Source organism: Plectropomus leopardus, chromosome 1, assembly GCF_008729295.1.
Source record: "Plectropomus leopardus isolate mb chromosome 1, YSFRI_Pleo_2.0, whole genome shotgun sequence".
Taxonomy (NCBI): Eukaryota; Metazoa; Chordata; class Actinopteri; order Perciformes; family Serranidae; genus Plectropomus; species Plectropomus leopardus.
In genome coordinates this window covers 32,478,563-32,506,247 of record NC_056463.1, presented here as the reverse complement: position 1 = coordinate 32,506,247, position 27,685 = coordinate 32,478,563, and the positions used below count along the sequence as shown (strand labels likewise).

The following is a 27,685-nucleotide window of genomic DNA, read 5'->3' as shown; positions in this document are numbered from 1 at the left end:
GCAGCATTTTATTGGTTCAGGTAATTTTAACTGTTTTGTTAGGTAGCTTGATATTCAGCAACACATCATATTTTATAAGAAGGCCACATATACTCTATATCAATTTTATTTTGCTAAAGGAGGAGTCGTAGCTAAATAAATGTAGCGAATAAAAGTCGAATACTTCTCTCCGAATGTGATGTAGTAGTTTGAAATGTTACCTATTCTCTGCCTGAGGATGTCATTCATGATGCAATGTAGCGGTGTGACAGCAGGTGGCAGCAGCAGGTCAGCAGCAGTGTCCTGCCTGCACTGAATTTAGAAGAAGAAGAAGAACGAGCGTGTTGACGTCTTATGTTGTTTACGTCGGAGTCCTGTTGGTGTTAAAAAACTGCTACTTAGCATTAGCTTGTTTACTTTAACAAGCATACGTTTAGCATTAGTGTGCATATGTGGGGAATAAAGTACAACAGAATGTCCCTGCTCAATTAAGGTAAATAAATATTGTCCTCGCGGCTTATTGTTATCGACAATAATGCGATGCGCAGCCTCTTAGCTAGCATGCTAATGTTGCTAGGGATGACAGATATAACGTTAAACACAGAGAGGCTGTCAGCCGTCTCTAATATAACGGTAGCCTGAGGCTGCCGTGTCTTTTTGCAGTATGTTTCGTCTGTTACAACAGTTTCTTTGCGCTGTCGGTGTCAGACCACCGGAAAAATAATGTGTGACTGGCTGTCGTTTAGGCACAAGTGGTTTATTAAATAGCCACTGCATCCTACAGCAGCATAGTTTGTCATACATACAGATATTGGAGGTCATTTATTGTTATTTTGCACGTCACGGTGCCCTGTGTATGTGTGTTTTTGTTTTCATTTTAAATGCAAATGAAGTAGGCTAATACGCCCCTGCTGTATGTACGCTTGTGCACTATTAACTCAATTGTACATAGTGCAGAGGTACTTACTTTGTGCAACAAAATTTGCATTGAATTGGCCTGTTGTATGGTGTGTTATCCAGTCTGTTCTGCTGCAAACGTCAACGAAACAAACACTGCTGTCTCTTAATGCCTCTGCTCCACTATTTTTCTTTCAGGAAACCCTGAGAAAGGAGGCACTGCCAAGTCTCCTCCACTGGGGAGGAGAGGACTCCTCAGAAATGGCAACTGAACTCCATGAGGCTATTTGCATGGCCAAGCAAGAGCGCCACAAAAATCTGTTTCTTAACTACAGAAATCTGAATAATTTCCCCGTAGAACTGCTGAAGGATGAAGGCCTGCAGTTTTTGGAGAGACTGTACATGAAGAGGAATTCACTCACAACGCTGGTATTCATACAGTGCATGCTGATTTTGCTGATTTCATTTATTACTGATGCAGTTAATACTGATGCACTCTGTTAGTTCAACATAATAGGCAACAGTGAGCAGGGCATTTCCATGGTATTATTTCCTATGTTGTTATTGGCTATTTCTTTACTCGCTCTCTCTCTTTCAGCCTGACAATCTTGCTCAGAAGCTCCCAAATCTAATTGAATTGTGAGTATAATGCAGTTGAAAGTACTGAAATAGAGAAAGTACAGTGTTTGACATTGATTGTACCTTCCCCCAGCATTAGAGCTTGTAGAGCAATAGATCAGCTTCTGCTTGAGTACAGAAATGCCACAAATTACTCGATGAACTGTAGTACACCATAATACTAGAATCACTAGGAATGATATTAATTATAGTAATTTGTGAAGTTCATGTAGTTGCTGATTTGTTCATTTTTATCAGTAGAGATGGACTTTGGGGCATTTTGGGCTATTGCTTGATTTTAAATAAACAATGTCTTGGTTTCAGAATATGATTGTAAACAAGGGAGATGAAGGCTACAGTTGAAAACTAAAAAAAATTCCTTTCATAACCACTTTTCCCAACCTCGATAGAAAATGTCAAGAGGTGAAGGAAAGATAAGGAGAATTCATCGGGACTTAGGGAAAGAAATTGTGGTGTTTTTAGAGAATCTTAATTTACACTGAGTTCTGGAATTATGCTGTGGCAGATGTTGAGGAGGGTCTGCTGTGATGAAACTACTACGTTCAGATGATGAATTACCAAAAGCGCATCTTCACTGTATTGATTTATATGGGCCGATTAGGTGTTTTTTTAATAGTTTTTTAAACCTGATGTTTGCACTACTTTCTACTTGAAGCACTTTGTAACATGGATTTTAAAAAGTGCGCTATAGACTTAAGAGTTATTGTTATTATCATCTTAATTCACCTTGTGCGTTCTTACTTTGATGTTTTCATGTTATATGGGCTAAATGTGGACAACCCTGTGAAAAATGTTACTTCATTACCAAGTTTAGAATTAAAATAAAAAAAGGGGCGCTCAGTAGCTCAGTTGGTAGAGCGGGCGCTCCATGTACAGAGGCTACGTCCTCGCCACAGCAGCTGTTGGTTCAGTTCCAACCCATCCCCTCTTTCTCGCCCTTTCACGCTTAAGCTTCCCTGTCAAATAAAGACAAAAAAATCCAAAATAATCTTTACCAACCACGGTACTACAAACTTCAAAGGCATTTTTTCTCAAAAGCAGGCATTTAAAAAGAATTTTCTAATATTACCTATTTCTCTCAGTATTTAGGTTACAGTTGAACTGAAAGAAAGGAGCTGTCATGAAGAGCTGAAACTACACGTACCATGACATTACTGTGTATTGCCTGGTTACCCTGGAATAATTGGAAAGGTGGCTGGGGAATTGATGCATTGTAACTCTTGACTATTATGCTTGGGTGTATTCCCAACACTTGACTGACATGAATTGAAAAGGCTTCTCACTGTTTACCAACTTGACACGAAATAAGTAAATCCCTTCATATTGTAACTTCTTTTTTTCTTTTAAGGTATTTGCACTCAAACAACATAGTCATTATTCCTGAAGGTAAGTCCTTTGTAATGGCATAATAATGTTCCTGTGTATACATGTTTTGCTTTCACTTTGTCTCCTAACAGCAGCATTTGAGTCTATCGCTGTTCCACTTTGAGAAAGTATTTTCGGTTGAACACATAGTCACCAAGTGCTTGTATGTGTATGTTATACTTGTTAATATTTTCCGTTTAAATTGTTTGCGCAGTAAATAACGCAGATTCAAAGCAATTCAAAAATATTAAATAAGGGACTGCTGACAACCTTTCAAAGTTTAAGAGAAAGATTAAATGAAACAAAATGAGCAAACCACCAATCACAATAAAAGAAAATGATATTTAGGCTGTAGAAATCTTATTTAACACATTAGTTTATTAATACTGACATAGCATGAAATCAAATGGTACATTAGTAAGCCCTTTAATAAAATGCAAAGCAGCATTTGGAGATGAAGTCAGTCTGATGGTAGTTTTTCACTGCATAGTCTTGTGCTGCTTAAATCTGTCTCTTCATTATAAAGATGGTGGCTATGGTTTGTTCCCCAGCTATTGGAAACTTGGCCAGGCTGCAGTCATTGGACCTGAGCAATAACGCCCTCCAGTTCCTCTGTCCAGAAATTGGTCGTCTGAGGTCTCTACGGCACCTGAGACTGTCCAACAACCAGCTGAAATGCCTTCCTCCAGGTAAAACACAGCTACCTTCTGTATTGTTATTATTTAGTCTTCAAGGTCATCTTTAAGTGCAAGCTCTGGTTTATATTGTCAATCACTTTAATCATGAAAAGTAAACGTACAAAATGTTTTTTTCATATGTTTTTGGTCATTATTGATTTTTTGTTCTAAAAATACTTACCAGTTGCAAGTATTTAATTGGCCAGCAGAGGGCAACAGAGCTATGAAAATGAAAAACTGTTCCTGTACTCGGTGCCTTCAACTCATTGAGAGTATGGACACTGTGTCTTTACTACAAATGTAGAAGCCAAAGAATGATATCCAAAGCTACAATCAAGATCATTTTGTTTTCATATAATTCATATTGTAGGATTAATATACACAATAATGGGTTAACTTGACATTCTAAACCATTGAAAATTGGATTATATTCTTTCAAAAATGGGAAGAAGGCAATGATAAGCTTATGAAAGGGAATGGGCCAACAAAGTAGTAAAAAGGTATGAGACAATTACCTGAACAGAAAACAATAAAAAAACAATAACAAACAAGGACGTGACCTGAATTTTATCTTTCTAAATATATCATTCTGATAGTTTTCAACATTTCCCCCAGCTTTTAAATAAATACATTTTTCTAAAATTACTAAATTCTTGCAATTTGCAGAAAGTTTGTCAAGTTGCTCATTGCCTTTTTTTCCATGTTTTTTCACAGTGATCCAAATACCTGTGTAAGGCATCTGAACGCAGCACAAGAAAATCTGTGTTGATCCAGTTTTCAAAGGGTTAATATTTAATTACATAGCAATCTCATTACATTTTGTAAAGAAATCAGAAACATAGGTGATGTTTCAAGAGTCTACTTTTAGTAGCAGATCACAAAAATGTAAGAGTTTGTCTTCCCTCAAAGGTCTTTGTCCGTACTGGTATCGTGACGCTCTCAGACAGACAAAGATCTGTTTATCTCCTGAAGATCCTCTCTTGTTTTTGTTTGTCCTGCGTGAAGTTGTATTGCCATTTAAATCACAGCTCAGAAATTTGCTAAGTGAAATTATTATGCTAAAATAACTGTTTGATACCAAAAGGTCAGAGATGTGAGTTGTCCTCAGCAGACTGAATCCTCTCACTCACTGTCTGCACAACACAGCAGGAAAGGGAAATGTGATATCAGGGAACACACAGGTTCCAGCCTGAATATCAGAGTGTTCTTTCTTGATTCCAGGCTGTTTGGAAATGTTAGCGGACATAAAATATATGCTGCTGTTAGTCAGCATCTAAAATTATAATAGAATTTGTCAACTAAACCTCTAAAGTTCCAAATTATCCCATTAAAATAAAAACATCCACATTTTGTGCTGTTTTATTCTGATCTATGGCTCTCTTGTCATGTCTGTGTGGCACCTTCAGAGATCGGAGACCTGCAGGACCTGGAGACTCTGGACGTGTCGATGAACCAGCTGATGTCTCTACCGGATCGGCTGCACCGCTGCGTTTCTCTGCAGAATCTGACGGCTGATCACAACCTGCTGAGCCACGTCCCCCGGCAGTTCTGCTGGCTCCACCGCCTCAACCAGCTCTCCATGGCAGCTAACCGGCTGACCTTTCTACCGCTCGGTCTGTAATACCCCTTATCTGTGTGTTGCCATAGTGATGCAGATATCGTTGGAGAGGCAATGTTAATATCTTTGTGTTTCAGATCTGGGCAGATCACGAGAGCTGCAGTTTGTGTTTGTGGACAACAACGTGGACCTGAAAGGCCTTCCCTCGTATTTGTATAACAAGGTCATCGGCTGCAGCGGGTAATACAGCTTATCAAAGCTGGATCAGTTTTACCCAGTTTTATCTCGAGCAGTATGAGTTAGTTTAGCTATCCATTATTGGAATAGTGGAACAAAATTATTTAAATTAAAAGAAACTATGATGGAGACACCAGAGGAGAATTCAGTTACATAATGTTTCATATGAGATTAAAAAAGAATTGAGGGATCATATCTGCGCGGGTGTGTTGCTCCTGTACAGGTGCGGCGTGTCTGCCCAGGTGCTGGAGGGTGACATTGGGGAGGCGTTGGGTGAGGCGCTGAGTGAGGCTCTGGTCGGGCTTCCAGCTGAAGTGAAGGTGGTGGGCTCAGAGACAGATGACGTGGTTCCCCTGGAGGAGATCGCCTTGAGAACGCTGCACCGCATGTACCACTACCGTCCAACAGGTGAGGAGTTACACACATAGCCAGCTGTGTGTCTCTAACGTATCACCTAAAGTGAATCATCATTTTTGTTATTAAGGCACGTCAGTGGTACCACTTCTGTCCAAGCACAATATCTTCCTAAACATTCAAACAGTGCTAGCAGCCTTTCGCACAGCTTATAATGACAATAAGCCAAGAAAGGATATTTACTGACATTGTCTCATATTAATATCAGGCCCCTGAGTTGAATCAAATTGAAATAGTATTGTGGTGGACTTTGTGTCAGCAAACAAAATATTGTACCATGATGAAACTTGTGATTAAAGCTCCTACCGAGCAGCTCCCAGTAGAAATTTGTGATTTCACTTCAAATGCTTGAAACTATGACATTTAAAAAAAAAAAAAAAGAATAAAACAACAACAAATGAATCAAACAAATAAACATGAAAACACCGATCACTTGAGATGAAAAACAGAAGGATTGGGTGATAAAAATATGTCTCTTTTCTGCTTTGTGTTGCTGCCCTTTTAGCAGCGGGCAGCGCTAAACTCCACACACATAGAGCAGCGTGGCTCCAGAGCAGCGTGGCTCCAGAGCAGCGTGGCTCCAGAGCAGAAGGAACGGAACTGACTTTAGGATATATTTTACCATAGTGAAGGATGACTGCATTTTTCATAAGTGCAACAGAAAGGAGACAGTATGGTCGGTTTATCAAATACCTGTTGAACAAGCAGAACACAAATATTAGCCACTCTACCCACAATAATTGCTGCCTCCTCCTAATCCACACCCCCTTTGTTTCACACAGCGATGGAGCTTGTCATGCTCAAGTGCTGAAAGTGAATTTGCATTGTCCTCCAAAGCTGAAGAAATTGTTGACAAAAAAAGCTAACACTAGTCAGTTACATGGAAATATGCTGACAGTAGATGTCAGCCAAAACACGAAACACAACAAATCTTTTCCATGACCAGGAAAAGGTCCCATGCCAATGACCACAGCATTATTTTAATAAATTCTAAGGCAAGTTAACTTGTGTTGTTTTATGAAAGCAGATAGAGTGTGTTTTTACAGTGAAATGTTTGCATGTAGATGATTTTCTATATTAGCCTGGTGACACCACACTGATTACCTAACTGTGCACACCAGTCTGGACTCTCTGCCCCCCTGAACAATTTTCAGAGCACAAAATCCAGCTGGGCCGGTTAGGGGTCTGCTCTGTCACTGACAACGCAGGCAGCCAATCAGGAACTGCATTAGAGGTGATAGGTGAAGCATGCGGGCCCCTAATTGCAGAACAGCAATGGCGGCTCCTGCAGCAACAAGCTCTTACTCCTATATTAGTAGAGTAAACACAGCAATAAGTACAGTTAAATTAGTGATAGAGTCAATAACATTAATTAAACAAGAACAAAAGGATGCTTTCGCTGAATTTCTTGAAGAAAATGACTTTCTGTTCGGTTTTCTGTCTGGATTTGACAAAAACCTGATTTATCAACTGGCTCTGTTGTTGATGAAGAAGATGTTCCCCAGAACAAATCCATGTTCATTGTTTTTTCACTGCTGATTTGTTGTCACAAGGATCAAGTCAAATACAAATGGTAAATATAGCTAAATTCTATTTTTTAGACTGTTCCTGTCTTTCTGACAATATATTTGTTTTATAGACTATAACCAAGGTCAGGATTTGCTGAAAGGGTTTGTGTGTCAAAGCGAGTACTCCCGCTCACTGAAAGTGTTTGGGGCGGCAGAGAGTCCACAACGACACAGAGAAAGACACAGAATGTTGAACTCATCTTATAAGGATGGTTTTTCCAGGCTATCTCCGTTTAGTCACAAAATCACAAAATGTATCCTAAACCAAGCCATGTTTGCACAGATATTTTATTGTAGGCTTCAGTTATTACCAAGAAACTAGCAGATTAGCAAATTATATTTTGTCAAAAATATCAATATTGGCCAATATGGAAACAATTATGACCATTTTGTTTTTGGCATATCGCCCAGCCTGAGAAAAAAAGTGTTTGTAATCAAGTTGCTTATTAAACTATTGAAAATGACTCTGCATATATTTATCAAAACTTCCTTTACTGTTGTGTTTGTAGACCTGAGCTTGCTGCCTCCCATCAGCCTTCCAAAGAGCCTGCTGGACCTGCTGCAGTTCCCGCTGGGACACTGTCACCGATGCAGTCAAGCCATGTTCACCATCATCTACCCCAAACTCTTTCCCCTCCGTGACACCCCACTGGCAGGAGTGCACCGCAGGTCAGAACTAACACACCCCCATTCCTTCGCAAAATTGCCTACAAGACCAAGGTCTACTGGATTTAGCGACTTATTTAATGTCAGTAATGAACAGCATCCCTGTGTCTGCGTGGGTTCTCTCCAGGGTCTCCGGCTTCCTCCCACGTTCCAGAGACGTGCAGCTCAGGTTGATTGGTGACTCTAAATTGCCCTTAGGTGTGCATGTGAGTGTGACTGGTTGTCTGTCTATATGTGTCAGCCCTGCGATAGTCTGGCGACCTGTCCAGGGTGTACCCCGCCTCTTGCCCAATGACAGCTGGGATTGGCTCCAGCCCCCCCGTGACGCTTACGAGGACAAGCGGTTACGGACAATGAATGAATAATGAACAACAGTATAAAATACAAATGTAAATATGCCGGAATTAGCAGGACTGCTAATTTACATCTGGAGTTCCTTGGCAGGTAACATACAATAGAAATAAAGAAAGAAGAAAAAAGGGGGGGGGGGGCAAAACAATACAACAATTCATACAGATGACAAAAGTACAGTAACAGTAGCAGTGTAAACTTTACAGCATAAAGTAGACATAGTAAGTAGGATTTCTGAGTTGTTGTTTTTTCTGACATTGCATTATAACATTTCAAAATAATTGGTGAGATCTTTTTTCTTTTCTTTTTTTGTTAAAAAAATAATAAATTCATTTTCTTAAACTTGGTGGGAATCCAAGCAGTGGAATCTGATAAACCCTGATAAAGTGCATGGTATTAAGCGCAACATTTCTCGCTCAAATGTTGAAAGATGACAACAAATCTTCAACAAATCATATTTGCAAATCATTTGTTTTGAGGTTAACATGCATTTTTCTCTCAACTGTTTCCACACTTGTTTCCTCTGAAGGACGACTGTGAGTTTTGTGGCCTATTGCTGTTCCAGTCGCTGCCTCCGGACCTTTGACCTCCAGTGATGACGTCATTTTCCTCGCCCCGTGCACATTCACTCAAGAGCTATTGAGTGGTTTCCACAAGGTGGCGGATGACGGTTTGTGATTTGCACTTTGTGCTTGACTGTCAAAACGAAGAAGCACAGAGAAGCAGCCTTTGTGGGAGTATGATGTCAGACGACGGATGCACCGTAACGTTTCCAAAACATTCAAGTCAAAGACTCAAACCTACATGATGTTCCTGAATCCAGGAGGATTGTATTCCTGTGTGTACGCTGGAGGTCCAAATAATAACTTCCATGTGTGAACAGTAAACTAACAGTATTAGACCTGACGTACTCACAAATGGGCACTTTTAAAACAAGCACTGTTTGATTTTTGTGAAATCCGTGATTTTTCTCACAGAAGTTGATCGCAGCAGACACCCCTTTGATTGCGGAGTCATATTTAATGGAGTTTGTAGTACGGTTTGTTTTCCCGTTTACTGAAGAAAATTTGAAGGCTTAATATTGAAAGAATGTATCTATCTATTTGATATGTGTCATTTTCAGCAGCAGGCACAGGGACCTGTCAGATTGTTAATATTAAGATATTTATACGACCTTAGGTAGCAGTCGATAAAATGAGCCAAGGATTCGTCTCGCGCGTTTGTCATAAAAGAAACAGAATTTTGTCAGTTTGTCAGTCATATTTGGCAGGTATCCATTCTGAAAATTTGACTGAGTTTGGCACAGGATTTCATATGTTATTAATATGTTAAAAACTAATATTTTTATCTTTATGCAAACTTTAATGCACTCTGTAACATAAGCACGAACCCAAAAATGATCAAATTGTTGCAATAGGTATAAAGTCTGCAGGGCCTTTCAGTGTGAGGTCAAATGTTTCTGTCATCATCTGTAAGACATCAAGTTTGTACACATCAGAGACACTGTGTGGTTCTCTTTGTCAACTCATGCTACGTGTGATGTTCATTACTATGTTGTACAATCCTAATTTATCATTTCTTTTGATTGTGAAGCATTGGACAGTAAATGTTGACTGATTTCAACAACTTTCAGTGAATTTGGACTTTTTCTCTTCTCTTTTTTTAACACTTATGAGTGTTTGTTACAGTGAATGTATGGAATGGTGTTAATATGACATTTTGACAGCTGCAGAAGAAGTATTTAGATCTTTAACTTGAGTAAAAGTCACAATACTGCAGTATAAAAATACTTCAAGTTACAAGTAAATTCCTGCATTCATGTCTTAAGTAAGAGCACAAAAGCATTAGTATGAAAATATATACTAAAAATAGAATGACTCATGCAGAAAGGCCCATTTAAGAATAATTATAAGTATTATATTAATACAATTATATTATTGTAATATAATAATTGTTGTATTAATGCGTAAGCCTCACTAATGTTGCTGCCGGTAAAGCTGGGGTCAATTTTAATTTCTTTATGAACTGCTGTGTAGCTCAATCCATAATAATAAATAATTCATTAGATGATTTATTCATATTTTTTTAATTAAAAATATAAACCTGCAAAGTAACAAGTTTGCAAATAAAAGTAGTGGAGTAAAATGTACAACAGTTGCCTCTAAAAAAATGTAGTAGAGTAGAAGTATAAAGTAGCATAAAATGGAAACAATCAAGTAAAGCACAAGTTCCTCAAATGTAACAGTACTAATGCACAGTACTTGAGTAAATGTACTTAGTTACAATCCAACACTGCAGTAGGACATTTGCATGTTTAACCCTCAGCCATGGAAAAAAAAAAACACTTTGACTGTTACAAGATTTTAAATAAAGATACTTTACAGAGAACACGACAGCAAACGTTTTCGATCCTAAATATCTCCAACCCTCCTGGCATCTCTCTGTCTAAAAATAGCCAAAAATACTCGCATGTACAGCGTGTGTCTGTATGTATGTGATAACACAGTGTTGTGATGGAGCAGAGAGCACAGCGGCTCCATTACCAGGATCGATGGAGTGTTCAGACGAGTGTGAGTGTATGATCCTCTTTGGCTGGTGCTTCAGCTCTCTGCCCTCCCTGTGGGAGTATCGAATCTCTGCTGACTGCACGTATGAAATAACAGTTTTTCATGCTGCATGTTCGTATGAAAACATAGACACAGGGTGTGCTCACACCAAACATGATCAAAGTCTATGTAAAGATTTTTTGTACGACCCAGAATGAATGACAGAAACAATTTCTGACGCTTTTTTGTTCTCTGCAGATCATTAAGTCATTTTGAAATAAGAAATAGGTTTATCCTACAATATAGTGGAGCAGTGGTTCATTTTCTGTCTTTTATCTTTCTTCTATCTTTAATTTAAGAATGCTTAGTAGTTTTTTAACTGCTAAAAAATGAGTAGTTAAAATAGTCAACAGTAAACAGTTAAAAGTTGAAAGTAATAAATAAATACGATAAATAGGATATGATAAAGTATATCGTATCGCATAGTATCGTATCGCATAGTATCGTATCGTATCGTATCGTATCGTATCGTATCGTATAGTATCATATCGTATCATATTGTATTGTATTGTATGTATTTATTACTTTCAACTTTTAACTGTTTACTGTTGACTTTTTTAACTACTCATTTCTCAGGGAACATTCTGTATTTATCAGAGGAGGTTGACTGGGGTGTGACATTGTTATTTTTATTTATTTATTTATTTTGACTCTCCCCAAAGCAACATACAGTATATTTTCCTTGAGAATCCCTGAGTGACTTGAAAAAATGCATGGCCCTTTCTCCACCATAAATTAGTAAAAACTTACTGTTTTAAAGTTTAAAAAAAAAAAACAACGTTGAAGAGGAATTGAAAAAAGCTTTGGTTTTTCACTCTTGTGTATGCTGGTTAGTTAATGCAAATGTCTTATTTTTGGCCACACTTTAATTGAGATGTAGAGTAAAGTGATTTTGATAAAGTATGTTTTTGTTTTCTCTGACGGAATCACATGATGTGATCAAGGACCATCAGTAATTTCGATGAAAACATGCCTCAAAGGCATAAAATAGATTTTTAAAAAAACAACCATTTAAAATTGTTTTCCCCTCACCTAAGCCAAAAAAAACCCCAAAACATAAATCCATCCCAGAGCTTAAAAAATTATTTGAAAAGCCTCCCCCTTTTTGCACCACTTCCTCCTCCTTAATAAAGGACAAACAATTCCTCATATGTAACTATTTGAATTGTTTATTCATTAAGTTTGGCTATCGATTTCAATCATTTGGCTTATTGTTTACACCTCGTGCTCAGTAAGTGGATAGCTGTTCTTTACAGATATGTAGAGAATGTATTATGTAGAGGTGTAGTATTGTGTGCCTGATTCATCATTTATCATCTCAGTGTTAATTAAGGGTTTTCTAAGCACTCAAGTTGATAAAAGTAACTGTGTTAAACTGTATGTAATGCTGAGTGGAGCCCATATTATGAGACGCTCTGTGGCATTTGGATACATCATGCAACACCACAGTAATTTCCTGTGGTGAGTCACGCGGGGCAGAGTGTGAAGGGGATTGGGCGGGGGGATTAATAGCCTGAGCAACAGCTGACTGGAGTGCTATTCAGCCCACTGTAGATAACACGGACTGCAAAATGTCACGTCACGTATACAAAACGGTTATTTGGTGGTACTTTTGATCACCTGTTTCCGTGGCCGAGCCTAAATGCCGTCCGTGAGTTGTGATCCCATGTTCATGAAATGTGGTATTAGTGAGCTCTTAATTCACATACAGGCATGATGTGTTAAACCAAGGTGTAAAAATGAAGATGTATTCAGAAGAGTTGTTGAACCTTTTCCTCTGTGCTTTTGATTTAAAGTAAACCGATCGCTGACTTCTGCCACACTAACAATTTTACCATCTGTGACACATATAAAAACTGCTCTCAGATGAATGTTTTTTTTTTACTGGATGTACCATGTTGCGAATAAATTTGCACTCTGAGTAATTTTGAAAGCGCAACACACGAGGAGAGAAATCAGTCGTGCTTCAATCGATGGCGTTACAGTGAGATTCATTATATTCAGTGTGCTCGGACTATTGGATCATTAATTTGGGAGGAAGGTCTTTCACGGTTTTATTCGATGGGCTGGTAATGATCTGAACCACACGTGGAAAAGGCTGATCCATCACCTGTAAAGAGAAGATCTGACGTTTCTTATCAGACCTGCAGGTCGAACTCGATGTTCTGCTGTTAAAAAGAAATCTCCAGTGGAGAGTGGAGGGGGAGTAAGAGGATATGTGTTCTTCTCCATAGCTGTCCGTCACCACGTTTCTCTGTCTTACATGACCTCTGACATCGTTTTTCCAAGGTTACAGAAATAATTAATGCACTGTGTCGCTGACCTTTGACCTTTTGTCCAAAGATCTTGGTTTTTTTTTTTTTTTTCTTTTTATGCCTCCATGCTGGCAGTAGCTGAGGAAGTATGTTTTCGGGTTGTCCGTCCATTTGTCCGGCCGGCTGGCAGACACATTATGTGAAAGTGATATCTCAAGAACACCTCAAAGGAATTTCTCCAAATTTGGCACAAATGTTCACTTGGACTCAATGATAATCTGAGTAAATTTAGGTGGTCAAAGGTCAAAGGTGAAGGTCACAGTGACCTTGTCTGTTTCATTGTTGTAAACACAATACCTCGAGATACCTGTGTTCGAAACTGTTCCCTATCACGGAAAAAGTGCACTATACCCACAATGCACATCAAATTTGAGTGTACATACGGTGTACCCTTCATTTTATTCCTGTAAACCACAATGCAATGCGGTTGTGTGTTTTTGGAGGAAGAAAATTCCAGCGTAGTGTCCGAAATGTCCTTTGGTTATTCCCTAAATAGTTCACTATTTAATACACACTACATAGAGAATAGTGAGTAAGTGAGTGAGTGAGTTTTTGAGTGAATATCTTCATATTTGGCACAAAAATTCAAGTGGACTCAAGAATGAGCTGATTAGATTTTGGTGGACAAAGATCAAGGTCACAGTGACCTCTCATCCGTTTCATTTTCGCGAACACAACATCTGAAGATATTGGCGCAAATGTCCACTTCGACTCAAGAATGAACTGATATGAATCTGGTGGTCATAGGTCAAAGGTCAAGGTCAGGGTGACCTCATAAAACATGTTTTTGACTGTAACTCGAGAACTCGTATTTGTATTGCTGAGCATAAAGCTTGTGATGCATTAAAGGTTATAGGTTTGAGATTTTTATTTCTGTTTTAATGGAAATTTTCAGGTGTTAGTGGTTCAGTATTTATGCAGCATCTTATGGAGAATTTACTCAGTTGAACTGAATAAAAATGAGTTGAATTAAAAGAGAAGACATAGTTGGCAGCACTCTTTGTCACCACACATGTTTTAAAATGCCATCCGCCATCAGTGGGTCAGTCGGGGCCTGTGCTGAGTGTGAGAACTACTAAGTGATGGTGGTGTGTGCAAATGTGTGTATCTGTGTGCGTGCCTGTGTGCAGTTGTGTCAACTTCAGAAGACATCAGGTCAGATTTTACCTGCAGATCTTGTGCCCTTTGAAAGGTACCAACAGGTTATTTTCTGCACAAATGGAAAGAAGGTCAGATATGTGAAGAGGAAGGACCAGAGAAAATGAAACAGCACGGCAGACACTTTGACTCTCTGTCTCAGTCTCTCACACTTACTTTTTCAAGTTGTACTGCAGGTTTGTTTTATCGCTTTAATAAACTCTGTCCTAAAGCAGCCATTTGCCTTCACATATTCCATCTTATTGGCATTTTTGTATTTTATTTTTATTTTTTGTATTTTAAGTTTTATTTTATCATTTATTTTTACTAATCCTGTTCTGCAATTAGAAAGCAGTCAGACTAAAGTACTGAAAATAAATATCACAAACGCTAACCATAATCTACAGTTTGACATGAATCATCCTCCTGCTTTCCGTGATTATTTATAGGAATAATATAAAAAAATACGTCCGGAAAACCATATTTATAATTGTTCTAATTATATATTTACAATTATATTGCAGAAAATAATCTTTAATTATCTATTAATAATCTTTAATCTTTAATCTTTCATTTAAAAAACACCTTTTTAAAATCCTTGAGAAGTACAGCCAATTACTTGACTGGCATTGTGTGAAGGTTTATGTGATGGCGCTTTATCTTTTTTTTTTTTTTTTTAATTTAATGTTAATTGAATTTATTTTGAATGTTGTCCTGCAACAGCTTCTGTAAAACAATCCTTTATCCACTCCCTGTGACATCAGAGGGCGCGGCCATTTTGTGAGCAGCATCAATTTTACATACTGAGACAGGAAGTTAGGTGAGTCGACCATCAAAATAAAGGCGACGCAAATGTGAATGACGTTTTCAAATAGTAATAAATAATAATAATAGAAAAGTCAACACATTTCTATATTATATATATATATATATATATATATATATATATATATATATATAATATATATAATATATATATATATATATATAGATAGATAGATAGATAGATTAGATATAGATATAGATATAGATATATTATTAGGCCCATTGAAAGTTAAACTATCAATCCATGTTTGCAGAATCACTAACACCAAGGAAATTGAGCACATTACAACTTGAATCACCTCATCGGCTGCCTGTGTGTCAAATGATAGATTTTATAATCATTTTACGTGTCAGTAAAGCACTAAATAGACTCAGCATCAAATGCAACCAAGGTGAAGCTTTGAGTTACTATACTCCCTGTCTGAAGAGTAAACTTCCTCAATACCTGAGGGCCAAAAACTTCTAACTTAAAAGCTTAAAACATTATCGTTCAATGGCTTTACATTCATGTCTTTTTCTTTAACCAAAATATTTGCTTATTTTTGGCTTGTTTGGTTGTCCTTTAATGTTTTTCCTCCCAATTTATCTATTCATTGTCTTTTTGGAAATAATTTTAATATGTTTTGAAAGTATAATATTTAGTGTATTTCTATGCCCCTGTATGGGACTGTACTTTACCTTTTAGAGTTGGCAGGTGGCTGCGGTGTGATGTGCATTGGGAAAAATGGATGGCCCTCCCTCCACCATAAATAACTGTATACTTCACAGTTTCTGGCTGTGATAAATGGTTTAAAGAAAAAAAAGGTGGGTATTTACAATGAATATATAATATGACCATTTAAAGTTGAATGTCCCTCCCATGAGACAAATAAAAAAAACAACATATCCCCCACCCCAGAGCTTAAAAAAATTACCCTATCCGAAGTTTCTCCTGTTTTGCACCACGCGCAAATCACTCCCTCCTCTCTCATAAATAACAAACAGTCCCTAAACAACTTTGAATTGCCTTGTGTCTCAAATGTGTTGTATGAAGGAACTTTCCTTGCTTTGCCTTTAAATAATAGCTCATATCTACTCGGTTATTTAAATTCAGAACAGATTGTCAAATAAAATCCATTAGGTTATCATTTATTAGGCTGAATATTACTGACATCACCGACTGAGCGGCAGGAACTGTTGCGGTGGGGACTGTTATTGCTGAGGGACAGCGGTGGAAACATCTCTGGATGTTTGAGCGCTGCTGAGGTGTTTTCGTGTAGTTTTCACTTCATTTGGGATGTTCAGAGGTGTTAGCTAGCTTTTCGACAATATATCCGAAGAGCAGTTGTTGCGGTAACTTGCAGTTAACACTAATGAAACTGACATTTAAGTGTAAACTGAAGTTGGGCGGGAAATGCTGCAGTTAGAAATGGAGCAAGCCGAGGGAGACTCAACATGAAGACATCGTTCGCTGTTGGTAAATATGTGTTACTTTCTCTGGTACACTGTGTTTCAAACGGCCAGAGCTCACTCAAAGGTTTTTATTTTTTAAAGTTAAATTTTTACTTTAGTTAACGGTTTTATTTTGTGAAATATTAACAGGAAGTGTGTGACTTCTTAATCCGTCCGGCTTCACAGGTTGGGTGGGGGAGGGCGGTGTGTTTGCACCGGGGACAGTCCCGTTGAGTGGAGCGGCAGCACGGACGGACATTTTCATCCTGAATCGAAACAAATAGAGCAAAATAAAAAGAAGAAGAAAAGCAGAAGAAACTTAACAAGGTAAGTTTTTCTTTTCTTTGTTGTACTCAACCGGGTTCACTGTTTTTTTAAAAAAACCCGAAAGACATCACTTCAACTTTAATTTATCCATCAGTTATGTGGCTTTAAAGTGTTGCAGCTTATTTATCAATGATGCAATTGTCTTGTTAAAGTTTTCTCCAGCAACTGTCACTGTCTTTGCGATTCTACAGCAAAGCCCATGAAAAAAAAAAAAACAACAGTTAAAATGTTATGTAGATTTATGTGCCGAAAAAATCAAACTGGGGCATATTTTATGCATCTGTTTGGAGCGGAGCTTCCGTCTTAAATATATTACAGGATTAGATAGTTGTTTGTTGTGCGGATTAAATTAAAAGATAAAGACGCCTGTGTGAAGTAGTTCCCCGTGTCTATGAAGGGTGGTGTGAGGCGGAGGGTTTAGCAGACTGAAGGGTGTTCAGCACCGCGGACAGCTCCGGAGCTAAACACTGCACGCACTGAAAGAGCGCGAGACGGACAAAACGTGGAAACTGGTCAAATCAGATCTGTAGTAAAAGTGTTCATTTTCCTAAAACAAGTGGGGGACATCTGACACCCTCTTATTCTCGCTGCTGCCTAGAAGTTTTGTCTGGTTGTGAGAACACAAACATATTGAGGCGGGACACAGGAGTGTCAGGAAAATTGTTTCAAGTTGATCTGATTGGTGATTTTCTCTGCGTTGTCATATTTGGGCTTTTTGTATGGTCTCTGTGGAGCTGCCACGGCCACAGAGGTGTTATGATGGAGGAGGCTGTTTGGGGTGATTTCCAGAGGTCTGACCTTCACCTCCCGTCGACTTAATGTTTCCTACGCAATCAGAGCCACAGCTCTTTGGCCTTAAAAACCCCAGCTGAAAAGGGAGTCATTAATGGTTACCTACTACCTACCTACCTGCGTTCCTTCTTGTCTTTCTGTCTGTCTTTCTTGTGAAGTGAGGTGTGCACTTTGTGGTGGAAAGCATTCAGTGAGATGGCCAAAGCACTGTTGTTATTTGGCACACCAAGAGTTTGGCAGCAGTTTTGTTCCTGTGTCTCCATGTGGGGATACAGGAACAAATAATTACAGCTCTAACTCAGTGAAGCGCAATATTTCTCCTTAAAAAAAATGACAAAATATTCTTAGAAAAAAACAGTTCTGTGTCTGCGCCATCGTGTGTGAACTGGTAAAGTCAAGTTGTGAAATAAGCCTTGTTACGAGATTTAGTTAGTTAAAAACCAACAACGTTTTGGCCCTCGTTGTTTCCCATCCTGCCAGTGTCTGTGTCAGTGAGGACAAAGAGCTCAGGCCGGCCCTTAAGCAGATCAACACGTGTGTGTTGTCTTCATTTGGGAGGCTGGTGTTTTGTGTAACCAGGAGTAAACACATAAATACTTTAATTAGGACGGGGAATGACCATTAAAACATTTAGAGATAACAGTTAACTAAAACACAACCTCATCTGACTTTTCATGCATGTCCTCGTCTAAACATGTCCTACATTTGAGGTCCAGTTTAATTGAAAGGATTTTGTGAAGGCGTTCAACTACAAATGTCGGTCGTATCAGCGTGTAAATTTCACTGAGTACGATGGACAATGAAGCATTGAATTATGCAAAGTGTGGCTGCAGCTGGTGAGCTATTCTTCTCTGTCAGGAAAGAACACAACTGATGAGTCATCAAACCTTGTTAGTGAGTGAAATGGTGATTTTCATTGGCTCGGGTTGCACCTGAAACAGGTGTTTATCTGTACATGAACATGAACCCAGGGTGCACAAATAATCAGTTCCCTGCTGAGAAAATGGTTTCTGCCTCGACACAGCCCCCCCCCCCCCCCGACACCCATCACTCACCAATCCATCACCCTACCCACAGAACAGTGAGAAATTACCACCAGCCTTCTCCTACATCTGTCGAAAACACACAGGCACACACGCACAAGCAGAAACACACTTTCCCTCTAGTCCCTTTCACAGTCACACAATTTAATTTATTCCCCTTGTTGTTTATTCATCTTGTTCTTTTTGCACTCTCCTTGTTGAATTTCAACGTAATCTGCCTCAAAAGTGCCAGATGGTAGAACAACAGTAATATCCAAGAATGTGCTGTGATCACAATCTCCTTTTTCAGCGCATGTTTCTCACTTATTAGGTTTCAGCAATGAAAAGAGCAGGGAGAACGCATTTGCAGTCCGTTCTTGGCAACGGTTGCCTTTCTTACCATGTGGGATTTTGATATACAGATTTGTTTTGGATGTGCACTTTAAAAAAAGCCTGCTCATGTTTGGATGGCACATCAGCCATCAAAACAGACTTGTTGTTTGTCATCTTTAGTTCATTTTAGTTAATGCCATCTTTTGTGGGAGGGGCAGATGTTTTTAGAAGCCCTGCAGGATGTTTTCGGCTCACCCACATGGAGCGTATTTAGTCTTAAATCAGTTGTGCTACTTACAGAGCTGTGGGCTTGAGTCACATGACTTTAGGATTGACTTCACAAAAACTAAATAGACTGTTTACTGACTTTATATGGACTACTTTTCAACTTTACCCCACAGCCACAGTTTCTACTGTAAATTTGGTTGGTTCACCATTCAACCTACCGATAGCTACTGGGGAAAAGAAAAAGTACGATCCTCTTCCTGTTCTGGTTGTGCAGAGGCGGAAGCACTTCCTGTGTGCTGTGAATCTAGTCTTCATTTTTCTGGGAGATTGAGCCTGGTGGCAGACAGAATTGTATAATGAAAGAGAAGCTCATAGGCCTTTCAATTTGACAAAAGATGAAAATTATGTTTGAATTAAGTGTGCAGGTAGATCAGTTTTTCCATAATGTTTCATGAGCACGAGAGAAAATTATATTTTGACAGTGCAGACCAGCGGAAAGACCAGTGCTAACAGAAAACAGTCTGGCACAGACTTCCTGTTCATAAACTCGCTATTACAGCTAAACAGGGCACTAAAGTAGGTTTCTAAAAACATTTGTAGGTGAGAATGGGCAGTGCAGTAACATAGTCTTTGTTTATATTCAGTTAACTCCATCTGGTTTTACCATTTCATCTGTGTTTGGTCTCAGATTAAGTGAGAAGGGGGTGGGGGGCTTTCTCTTGGTCCACTTTTATACTCTTTGTGTCAGTGGTCGTGGCATGGGTGGCCTGCATTCCACAAAAAAGCGAAAGTACAGCCTGTAGTTTGAACAATAGCCTGAGAACCAGCGAAACGCCGCCGCTTGACACGTTTTATCGGCACTGGAATTCTACCACTGTTCATTTTCACACACTTCCCACATTGTTGTGTTACAAAGCAGGTTGAAAATCAGCAAAGCTACCACGTAGTGCTACAATGCTTTTACAGCTTACACACATGACTTCTGGTGTTTCTTGTTTGTTTACAAGAAAACTCCACAGGGCACCTCTAACACTTGTACTCTGATTCAAAAGGCAGTGAACCATCATTTTTGATGCGCTGACCAACCGATCTCTCCCTTCACAGAAACCGACTCTGTATTTTGATCCTTATGCTCCGTCGACAAAACGGATCGCTTCAGATATTTGAAATTGTGATATGTATATCCCCTCTTATTGATCAGGATGACATGGCGGATGTGCAGTAACCTGATTCCTCTGGTTCAGTGATGCAATCTGCAGGGATGCTCATCATTCCTCTTTTTTTAACCTCTTTACTAACATTTCTCTCTGTGATGTTAAAGTTAGTCAGTTTTGTGTGTGTGTTTGTTTGTGAGTGTTGTGTAAGCATGTTGTCTGTATTCTGCATGTGCAGTATCATGTGTGCAGTAGTTTTTTACACGTCTATCTTTATCCTGTACATCAGGTGAATGTATGTGTACATGTACCTATATCTTCTTTAATATACAGTGTACTATAGGTGCCTGTCACCGCTGTGTATGTGTGAGTGTACAAATGAACAGCATGTAAAGAGCAGCATGTTGACAGGTGTCCATTCGAATGTGTGCAAGCTGGAGGAGAAAACGGTGGAAAGGAGGGGGTGGTAGAAGAGTGTGTGTGTTTGTGTGCACTCGAGGTTTTGTGTGCATTAGTGGGAGCAGAAAATGAGAGAGAGGCTGCAAATGTGAAAGAAAAGGGAAAGCGTGTATGAGGGTGGGAAAGTAAAAGAGAGCGAGAAGCAGAGTGGTCCATGTGTTATGTAAGTTTTGTGAAGCATCTCTGTGTGTGTGTGTGTGTATTCTGTAGGCCTACAGATTAATCCAGTGGGTTTTATCCTCAGTGAATGGGACAGTGGGGCTTTGCAGTGATTATCCCTGCAGGCCACAGATGATTGCTTTGAATCTCCTGTACGTCCCACACCGCCATGTTTCCCTGCCTGCACATCGTTCCCTCTAATTTATCGCAAACATGTTGACAGATCACGACTTTTGAAGATGTCTGTAGGTGGCTGTGGATGCTTGCATCATTTTCATAGAGGATCTACTTTAATTTTGTCTCTCACATAGCTCAAAACTGTCTCTAAAATTGTTTTAATGCTTAGCTTAATGTTTATTTTCTTCCCGTCTGACTGACCACCTCTGCACATCTTCGCAATCGTACATTTCTTTAGTTAATCTGCCTGTCTCAATCCCAGCCCGCCTGCCATAGCTTTCTGTCTGTCTGTCCTCCTTTGGATTATATAACCAGGAAATATCAGAAATGCAATCTGCCCCATCATCCCTGCTCAGCTGAGACAGAAAAAAAATGGCTGAATGCTGGGAACCATTTGTCATTTGGGTCTGATAATCTTCCGGCTGGGCGAAGGTGTTAAAATCGGAGCGGGGCATCTTAAATGGTACATTTTTACACTTGCTGCCAGGTGGTTGGGTTGTCTGCTTGCTGGGTGGCAGATGCAAGCAGTTACTATGTGAGAATCATCGTGTTACAGAATGGTTTGGCCAGAACCACTAGGGTTTCTGATTATGTGTGCAAAGTTTTTTGATTACTAAAGTCAATGTCCATTTTTGTGGCATTTCACTAGAAAATGGCACAAAAGTGCCATGCTCAGGCGTTTATCCTTCAGATTTCCTCAGTGATTTTCCACAGCAGATTTCCCTCTGTGTGTCCTTCCTGTCTCTCCATAGGGAATGTTTTAATTCGGTGAGGCCATATTGCCACGGCAGGCGTTGCTTTGGGCAAAAAACCAGCGCTGTATGAGCTTTTCTACCTTGTTCCATTCACATTCAACCATTGTGGTCAACCTGGATGGAAATAAGGAGACTTGATTGTAAAGCTGTTTTCTGAACCTCTGACATTGGTATTGTGAATCTGAAAGTAGACGGAAACCTAATTTTAGCTTTTCAAAGTGTTACTGAATAGAATTGACTGTAAAATAATGAAATGACCCATAGCCCTGACTCAAGTAAAGAAAATGTCTTTACATGGACATCATTTTAATAGGAGTGGTTATAAATAGCTAAATCCATATAACTACAATATAAGGTGAGTAGTAGGTGGTTCAGATTTTTGAAGTGGTGCTGTATGTATATGATATGTTAATTGGCATGCCCCCAGTTTGGAGAAGCAGGCTGGGGTCCGACACAGAACCTAAGCAATGTACTGCTTTAAATAGGGGTCGGCAACAAAATGTATTTTAGCCACTTAAAAACAGTCCCACCTTAAAAAAACAATGTCAGTTCAAGTTCTTGCAATATTGAGAGTATTTTCACTGCTTTACTTTTATATTCAACAGCCCGTTCCAATGCAGAAGTCATTAAAGGCTTCAGTTCCTCATCTATGCTCTTGTCAATCTCACCACCAGACTCCATTGACAAAACCAGTAATTTAAGCTCACTAAACCCAAGAGCTGCTGGTCTACCACTGCCTTGATCAGTGCATTTGTCAGTGTTATCGTGTGACTTTGGTAAATCTTACCTAACCCCTGTAAATGCCAAATTCACGCAACATCACAAACTAACTTACTGATGGAGGCAATAGTAGACCAGCAATGGAGTCTGGCTTTGATGAGAGCGATATAACAGCTTTATTTTCCCCATGGAAATCACTGTCTGAGATTAAGGTGAAGCAGTGAAAATATCCTAAATACAACGTACACTGAAACTGATATTGATGTTTTTTTTTAGGTGGGACTTTTTAGAGGTGGCTAAAATACATTTTGTTGCTGATCTCTCCACAGCAGTACATTGCTTAGCTTCCATGTTGGACTTCAGCCTCCTTCCTCAAACTGGGGAGCTCTAGTATGCACACTGTGACTGATTGCATCCAGACCACAAAGAATTGAGATCATAATGTTGGTGTTATCATTTGACTGTCTGGTTTTGAAGTTAAATGTTATACGGAAACTGACTTTTTTATGCACCAGATCATTATCACACAGAAATGACTGAAGGCCTTAATTTCTTATCAGCGCAGATCAAACTGTGGGATTTTACCCTTGTTATTATATTTCAAATTTTCACCATCAGTGTTTCAGAATTACTATATGAGTGTTAGACTGTTAAAGCATCTCCCTGCACAGTCCCTGCATTTGTGTAGTGTGGTAGTAGGTACATAGTATAGTATATTAGCAGTCAGGCATGAAGTGGTGGGTGTTCTGTCTGAATAGTTCAGCCCTCAGGCTCCCATCATGCTCTCTGGCCTGGTCACATCTTGGCATATGTGTTTACTGCTCATAGGTCAGCATGGAGGTAGAGTATGTGCCTTTAATTTCAGTGACCGTGAAAAACTGTGCTAAACAGAAAATATTTTATCTACTTGTATTGAAAGTAAAATATATGGCTGAATAAATAAAATTTTCTTGTGGCAATAGGCAGACAGATAAAAAAATGTTCTATTTCAGTAATAGAGTCATTAATCAACAGTTATCTCCAACATAGAAAATAGCCACCAGCAGCAGCAGTGGTGTAAAGGTCAGAGTCACAGTGCTCCAGCCTCATTTGCTCCATGTCATGCCCGTGGTGTAAAACACTCATTTTATTTTCCCAAGAGTCAAATGTGCATAAATAAAGTTTTGCTTGCTGGCTAGCAAATAAATAGAAATGGTGCTAAACTCAAAAAGTGACTAAATATAGATAGCTGAAACTTATATCTGGTAGCAGAGATGTAAATCAAGTAACTCTGTTTCCAAAAAAATATGTTTATATAGATCTAATGGAGAAAAGGAACTACGTTATGAACTTAAAGAGTAAATGTTGTTACATATCTGACAAATATCCACTCTTGCTTGTAGTGACGGCAGCATGACCAAACTTATGTGTAGGCATGACAGGTATCTGTTTACATTAGCAGAAGGTGCCCTGGGTTATATATAAAAGGTGACATTTACGTAATATCAAAATCTTTTTCTAACCTTCTCTAAAGTGCTTTTTCCCCTAAACCTAACTATAGATAAAACTCAGGATACAAACATTGGAGTCTGCTGTCAAAGAGCTGCGATTTGTATACCCACCATGGACCCTAAATATGTCCTTGCTCTCCAGCACACCAAGATGGATTATAGGGGCCTACTGGGCACAAAGAGTCAGGGCCCCCCCTGACTGTCACCTGTAAAATGTCACTCAAATGAATATTTAAGGATGAGAAAGAGACTCAAAATGACCACAAAGAGATGCAAAGCAACTGCAAAGAGACACCAGTTTGCAATGAAAATGGGCAAAACAACCACAAAGAGACAAAAAATGACTACAATGACACACAGAACAACCAAAAAAGACAAAATGACCCAAAAGAGACTCAAAAAAATTTCATAGACACAAAACAACTAAAAAGAGACACAGAAGAGAGACCACAAGAAGACAAAAACACTACAAAGACTCACAAATTTACATCAAAAAGACACAGAGTGACCTAAAAGAGACACTAAAAGACAGTCTTGCTCCTCTGTTGGAGAGGTGGTAGGGCCGTTTGCATATCTGTGCCCAGGGGCCCACTTCCTGATCTGTAATCCGTCCATGCCAGCATGGTACATTAATATAGCGTTTCATTCATTCAGTCATTTACCAAGCAAAAAAACAGCCTTTGCCTTTTGACAAAGTCCAGGCAGTGATTGTGTTTGTCACCACATCATAATTAGAAAAATGTTATTTCCAGGAGACAGGGTTGAAAACATATGTGATCACAGTGTGAATAAAATAAATACGTGTCCTCTCTCTGTCAGACAGACGCAGCAGGACATGAAGACAAACAAACATGAGTGAGTGATGCACTGCAAAATTCCTTGAACCTTCGCTGCTGTGTGGATGTGCCTAATATAACATGAAGGTTGCCTGAGAATGGAGAATGGATGATGTTATATCTGTGGTGTCAGCACATGCTTACTGAGTCTGTATGGCAGCTTTGATTATCTATTGCTGTGCTTGGTCCTGACCAGGCAGGTAAAAATCCACTGACAGGGCATCAGTGAACATAGTAGTGGATGCAAGAGCATGTGAGCATGTTTGTTTGTGTGTGTTTACATGTATTTGTGTATAACTGAACAATATCAGTCTCTCCATCTTTACAAGAGCCTTTGTGATGCCAGGATAAGTGATTTCCAGGGTAAAAGTAAGAACTGCAGTGTTACACAGGGGCCTGTGCTTGTGTTTGTGAGGAGATCTACTAAAGTATATTAACTGCAACAAAAAGCAAAAATTAATCAGATCAGAGAAGTGCAGGGTAGCCCGGATTGTCAGTTTACAACATTCAGCTCGTGTAAACAGCCATTGTGCCTCAAAAAAATATTCGATGGCAAGCAAATATAGTGTTGATACACCAGGTTCAAACGTTGTCACTTTAATAAATACTGTAGGTGTTAGTAGTGGTTATTAGCGTTATAAATAAATGTAAGAAAGCTCTTGCTACACCAACAAGTATGTTTGGAAAGCTGTTATCAGCTGTTAAATGGCCATGTTTTGTTGTTATGCAGCTACATGAGCTGACTTTGTCATTTGGAAGTGGAGGGGATGCTAATGGCCTGACATCTAGGAAAGATGGCTGTCAAGCTAGAGAGAGCACTGTGGACCACCGAATGACAACATTATTGATCATTAGCAGGAGACATGCAGAGTTTGTGCCCCCAAAAATGTTTTTTTTTTTTTTTTTGTTTTAAGCAAGTTGTTGCCGCGTTTCCAGCAAATTTTGTACCTCCAAACTTGGATGTTTTTTTGGCCAGTCATCACACCATTTCCAGAAGATTTCGAGATTTATTAAACTGTTACTGTATTTCTCACAGATTTTATGCCTCCAAACATGTGTTGTTGTTTTTTTTAGCCAACTGTTGCCACATTTCCAGCAGATTTTGTGTCTCCAAATGTGGGTGTTTTTTTTTTCCATCAATGCATTTACAGAAACTTTTGAGCCACCAAACATGGATGTTTTACGCCAAAGCATGAGCTTTTTCTGAACCATACCATCCACACATTAACCGGCGTTATGTAAAGAGACAGCCATTTAATTAGGTGATAACGACATTCTGAACATACAAGTTTGTGTAGCAGGAGCCTCTGACCTGTTCCTGCTACCAATGCCTATTTAGTAGAGTTATGGCATTTGAAATGGGTGGGGTATTTTGCTATTTGTTCCCTGGCTCTGCATTGTGTTGGAGGCTTAAACTGTGGAATACTGGCTCGCAGGTCTACTTATAATTAGGACGACAGCATCAGTTCAAGTGAGGACAGAGTCATTGACCAGATGGGATCATCTCACTTAGTGCGTTATATGAATAACCCATTCACAGTGGGTTTTTTTAAAGTATCCTGTTTGTTTGTTTGTTTCAGCATATAAACACCTTGGCCCATATATATCATATGTGCAGCTGTGTTTCTTCATCCAATGCACCCCTGTCTTACGAAGTGGTAGTGACAGTGACAGGCTGGCTCCGGTGTGGAGGACAATGCTACAAGAACAGAGTTTTTAGGAGTAACATAAGCTCAGTACGTAGTGTGTGTGCGGTTGAGACGGAGACAGAGAGTGAGGGTGAATGTGCTCGGGACAGATGTTGGCGATTGAAAGAGCAAAAAGTCACCTGTTACGTTATCAAGTGATAGTAACTGCAAAGTAGGTTGGTTTGTTTTTCGCTGGAGATGAAAAACTGAGTCTGCACACTGGACTATACCCCCATAAATATTTAATGACATTTCTATGTGAGAACATAGTCTAGTATGCAAAATCTGTTTTTTTCTTCTCTTGTATTAACTCTAGTCCAGTGCTTGTTTTTTTGTCATCTGGATGTGTGTGCTTTTGCAAACTTTTGGTTTGTTTTTGTAATCATCACAGCCTGTAAATTGCAGTAATGTAATTCCATGTAAACACACTCAGTGATGACATGGACATGAAGCAATGCAGGCAATAAGCATTGCCAAACTGTGTGATGCAGAAGAATGGTAGGTTGAGCACTAAGAAGACCTAAAAATCACGTTTTGTGTGAATATGACTGGCTCTTGTGCCTCATTTCCATGTGAACAGTTATTTACACAGACGAAAACACAGACAATGAATAAAGGTTCACCTTACAAAATCAAATCTGTTTGTAACTTTTATCTGTTGTGGTGCTGTGTAAGTATGTATCTTTCAGACAATTTCTCCTACTTTATTTGTTTGGGTTTTTTTCTCTTGTTACACCAGGTGGGGACCCCAGATGGTCACTATTAAATATGCTGAATTTGAAAAATCTATGAAAATAAATTCTGCAATCTAGCACACAGTAAGACATACTGCCGCAATAATAATGGAGAGCTGGATAGGATAGAACATTTTAAAAAACAA

The 27,685-nt window shown here is 39.1% G+C and overlaps 2 protein-coding genes across 2 annotated transcripts in view; both read left to right on the top strand.

The window, feature by feature from the left end:
* Window positions 1-342: 342 nt before the first annotated feature.
* lrrc28 (leucine rich repeat containing 28) lies at window positions 343-9,977 on the top strand. Its single transcript, XM_042483865.1, has 10 exons — window positions 343-472; window positions 1,075-1,305; window positions 1,475-1,515; window positions 2,864-2,901; window positions 3,432-3,569; window positions 4,964-5,170; window positions 5,253-5,355; window positions 5,576-5,760; window positions 7,844-8,003; window positions 8,881-9,977. The coding sequence occupies exons 2-10, from the start codon at window positions 1,138-1,140 to the stop codon at window positions 8,945-8,947; spliced, it is 1,107 nt and encodes a 368-aa protein (XP_042339799.1). The 5' UTR covers window positions 343-472; window positions 1,075-1,137; the 3' UTR covers window positions 8,948-9,977.
* A 6,899-nt stretch (window positions 9,978-16,876) lies between these two features.
* Window positions 16,877-27,685, top strand: part of LOC121941128 (synaptosomal-associated protein 25-A-like) — a 49,640-nt gene continuing 38,831 nt past the window's right edge. The window contains exon 1 of the mRNA XM_042483855.1: window positions 16,877-16,992. The gene's annotated coding sequence lies outside the window, so the exon portion shown is untranslated. The remainder of the gene's footprint in view (window positions 16,993-27,685) is intronic.

Bases quoted from the DNA above. Each gene is read 5' to 3' on its own strand.
- lrrc28 (XM_042483865.1), top strand. From the start codon at position 1,138: ATGGCAACTGAACTCCATGAGGCTATTTGCATGGCCAAGCAAGAGCGC. The intron at 2,902-3,431 runs GTAAGTCCTTTG...TTTGTTCCCCAG, and splicing joins CATAGTCATTATTCCTGAAG to CTATTGGAAACTTGGCCAGG. The intron at 8,004-8,880 runs GTCAGAACTAAC...TTTCCTCTGAAG, and splicing joins CTGGCAGGAGTGCACCGCAG to GACGACTGTGAGTTTTGTGG.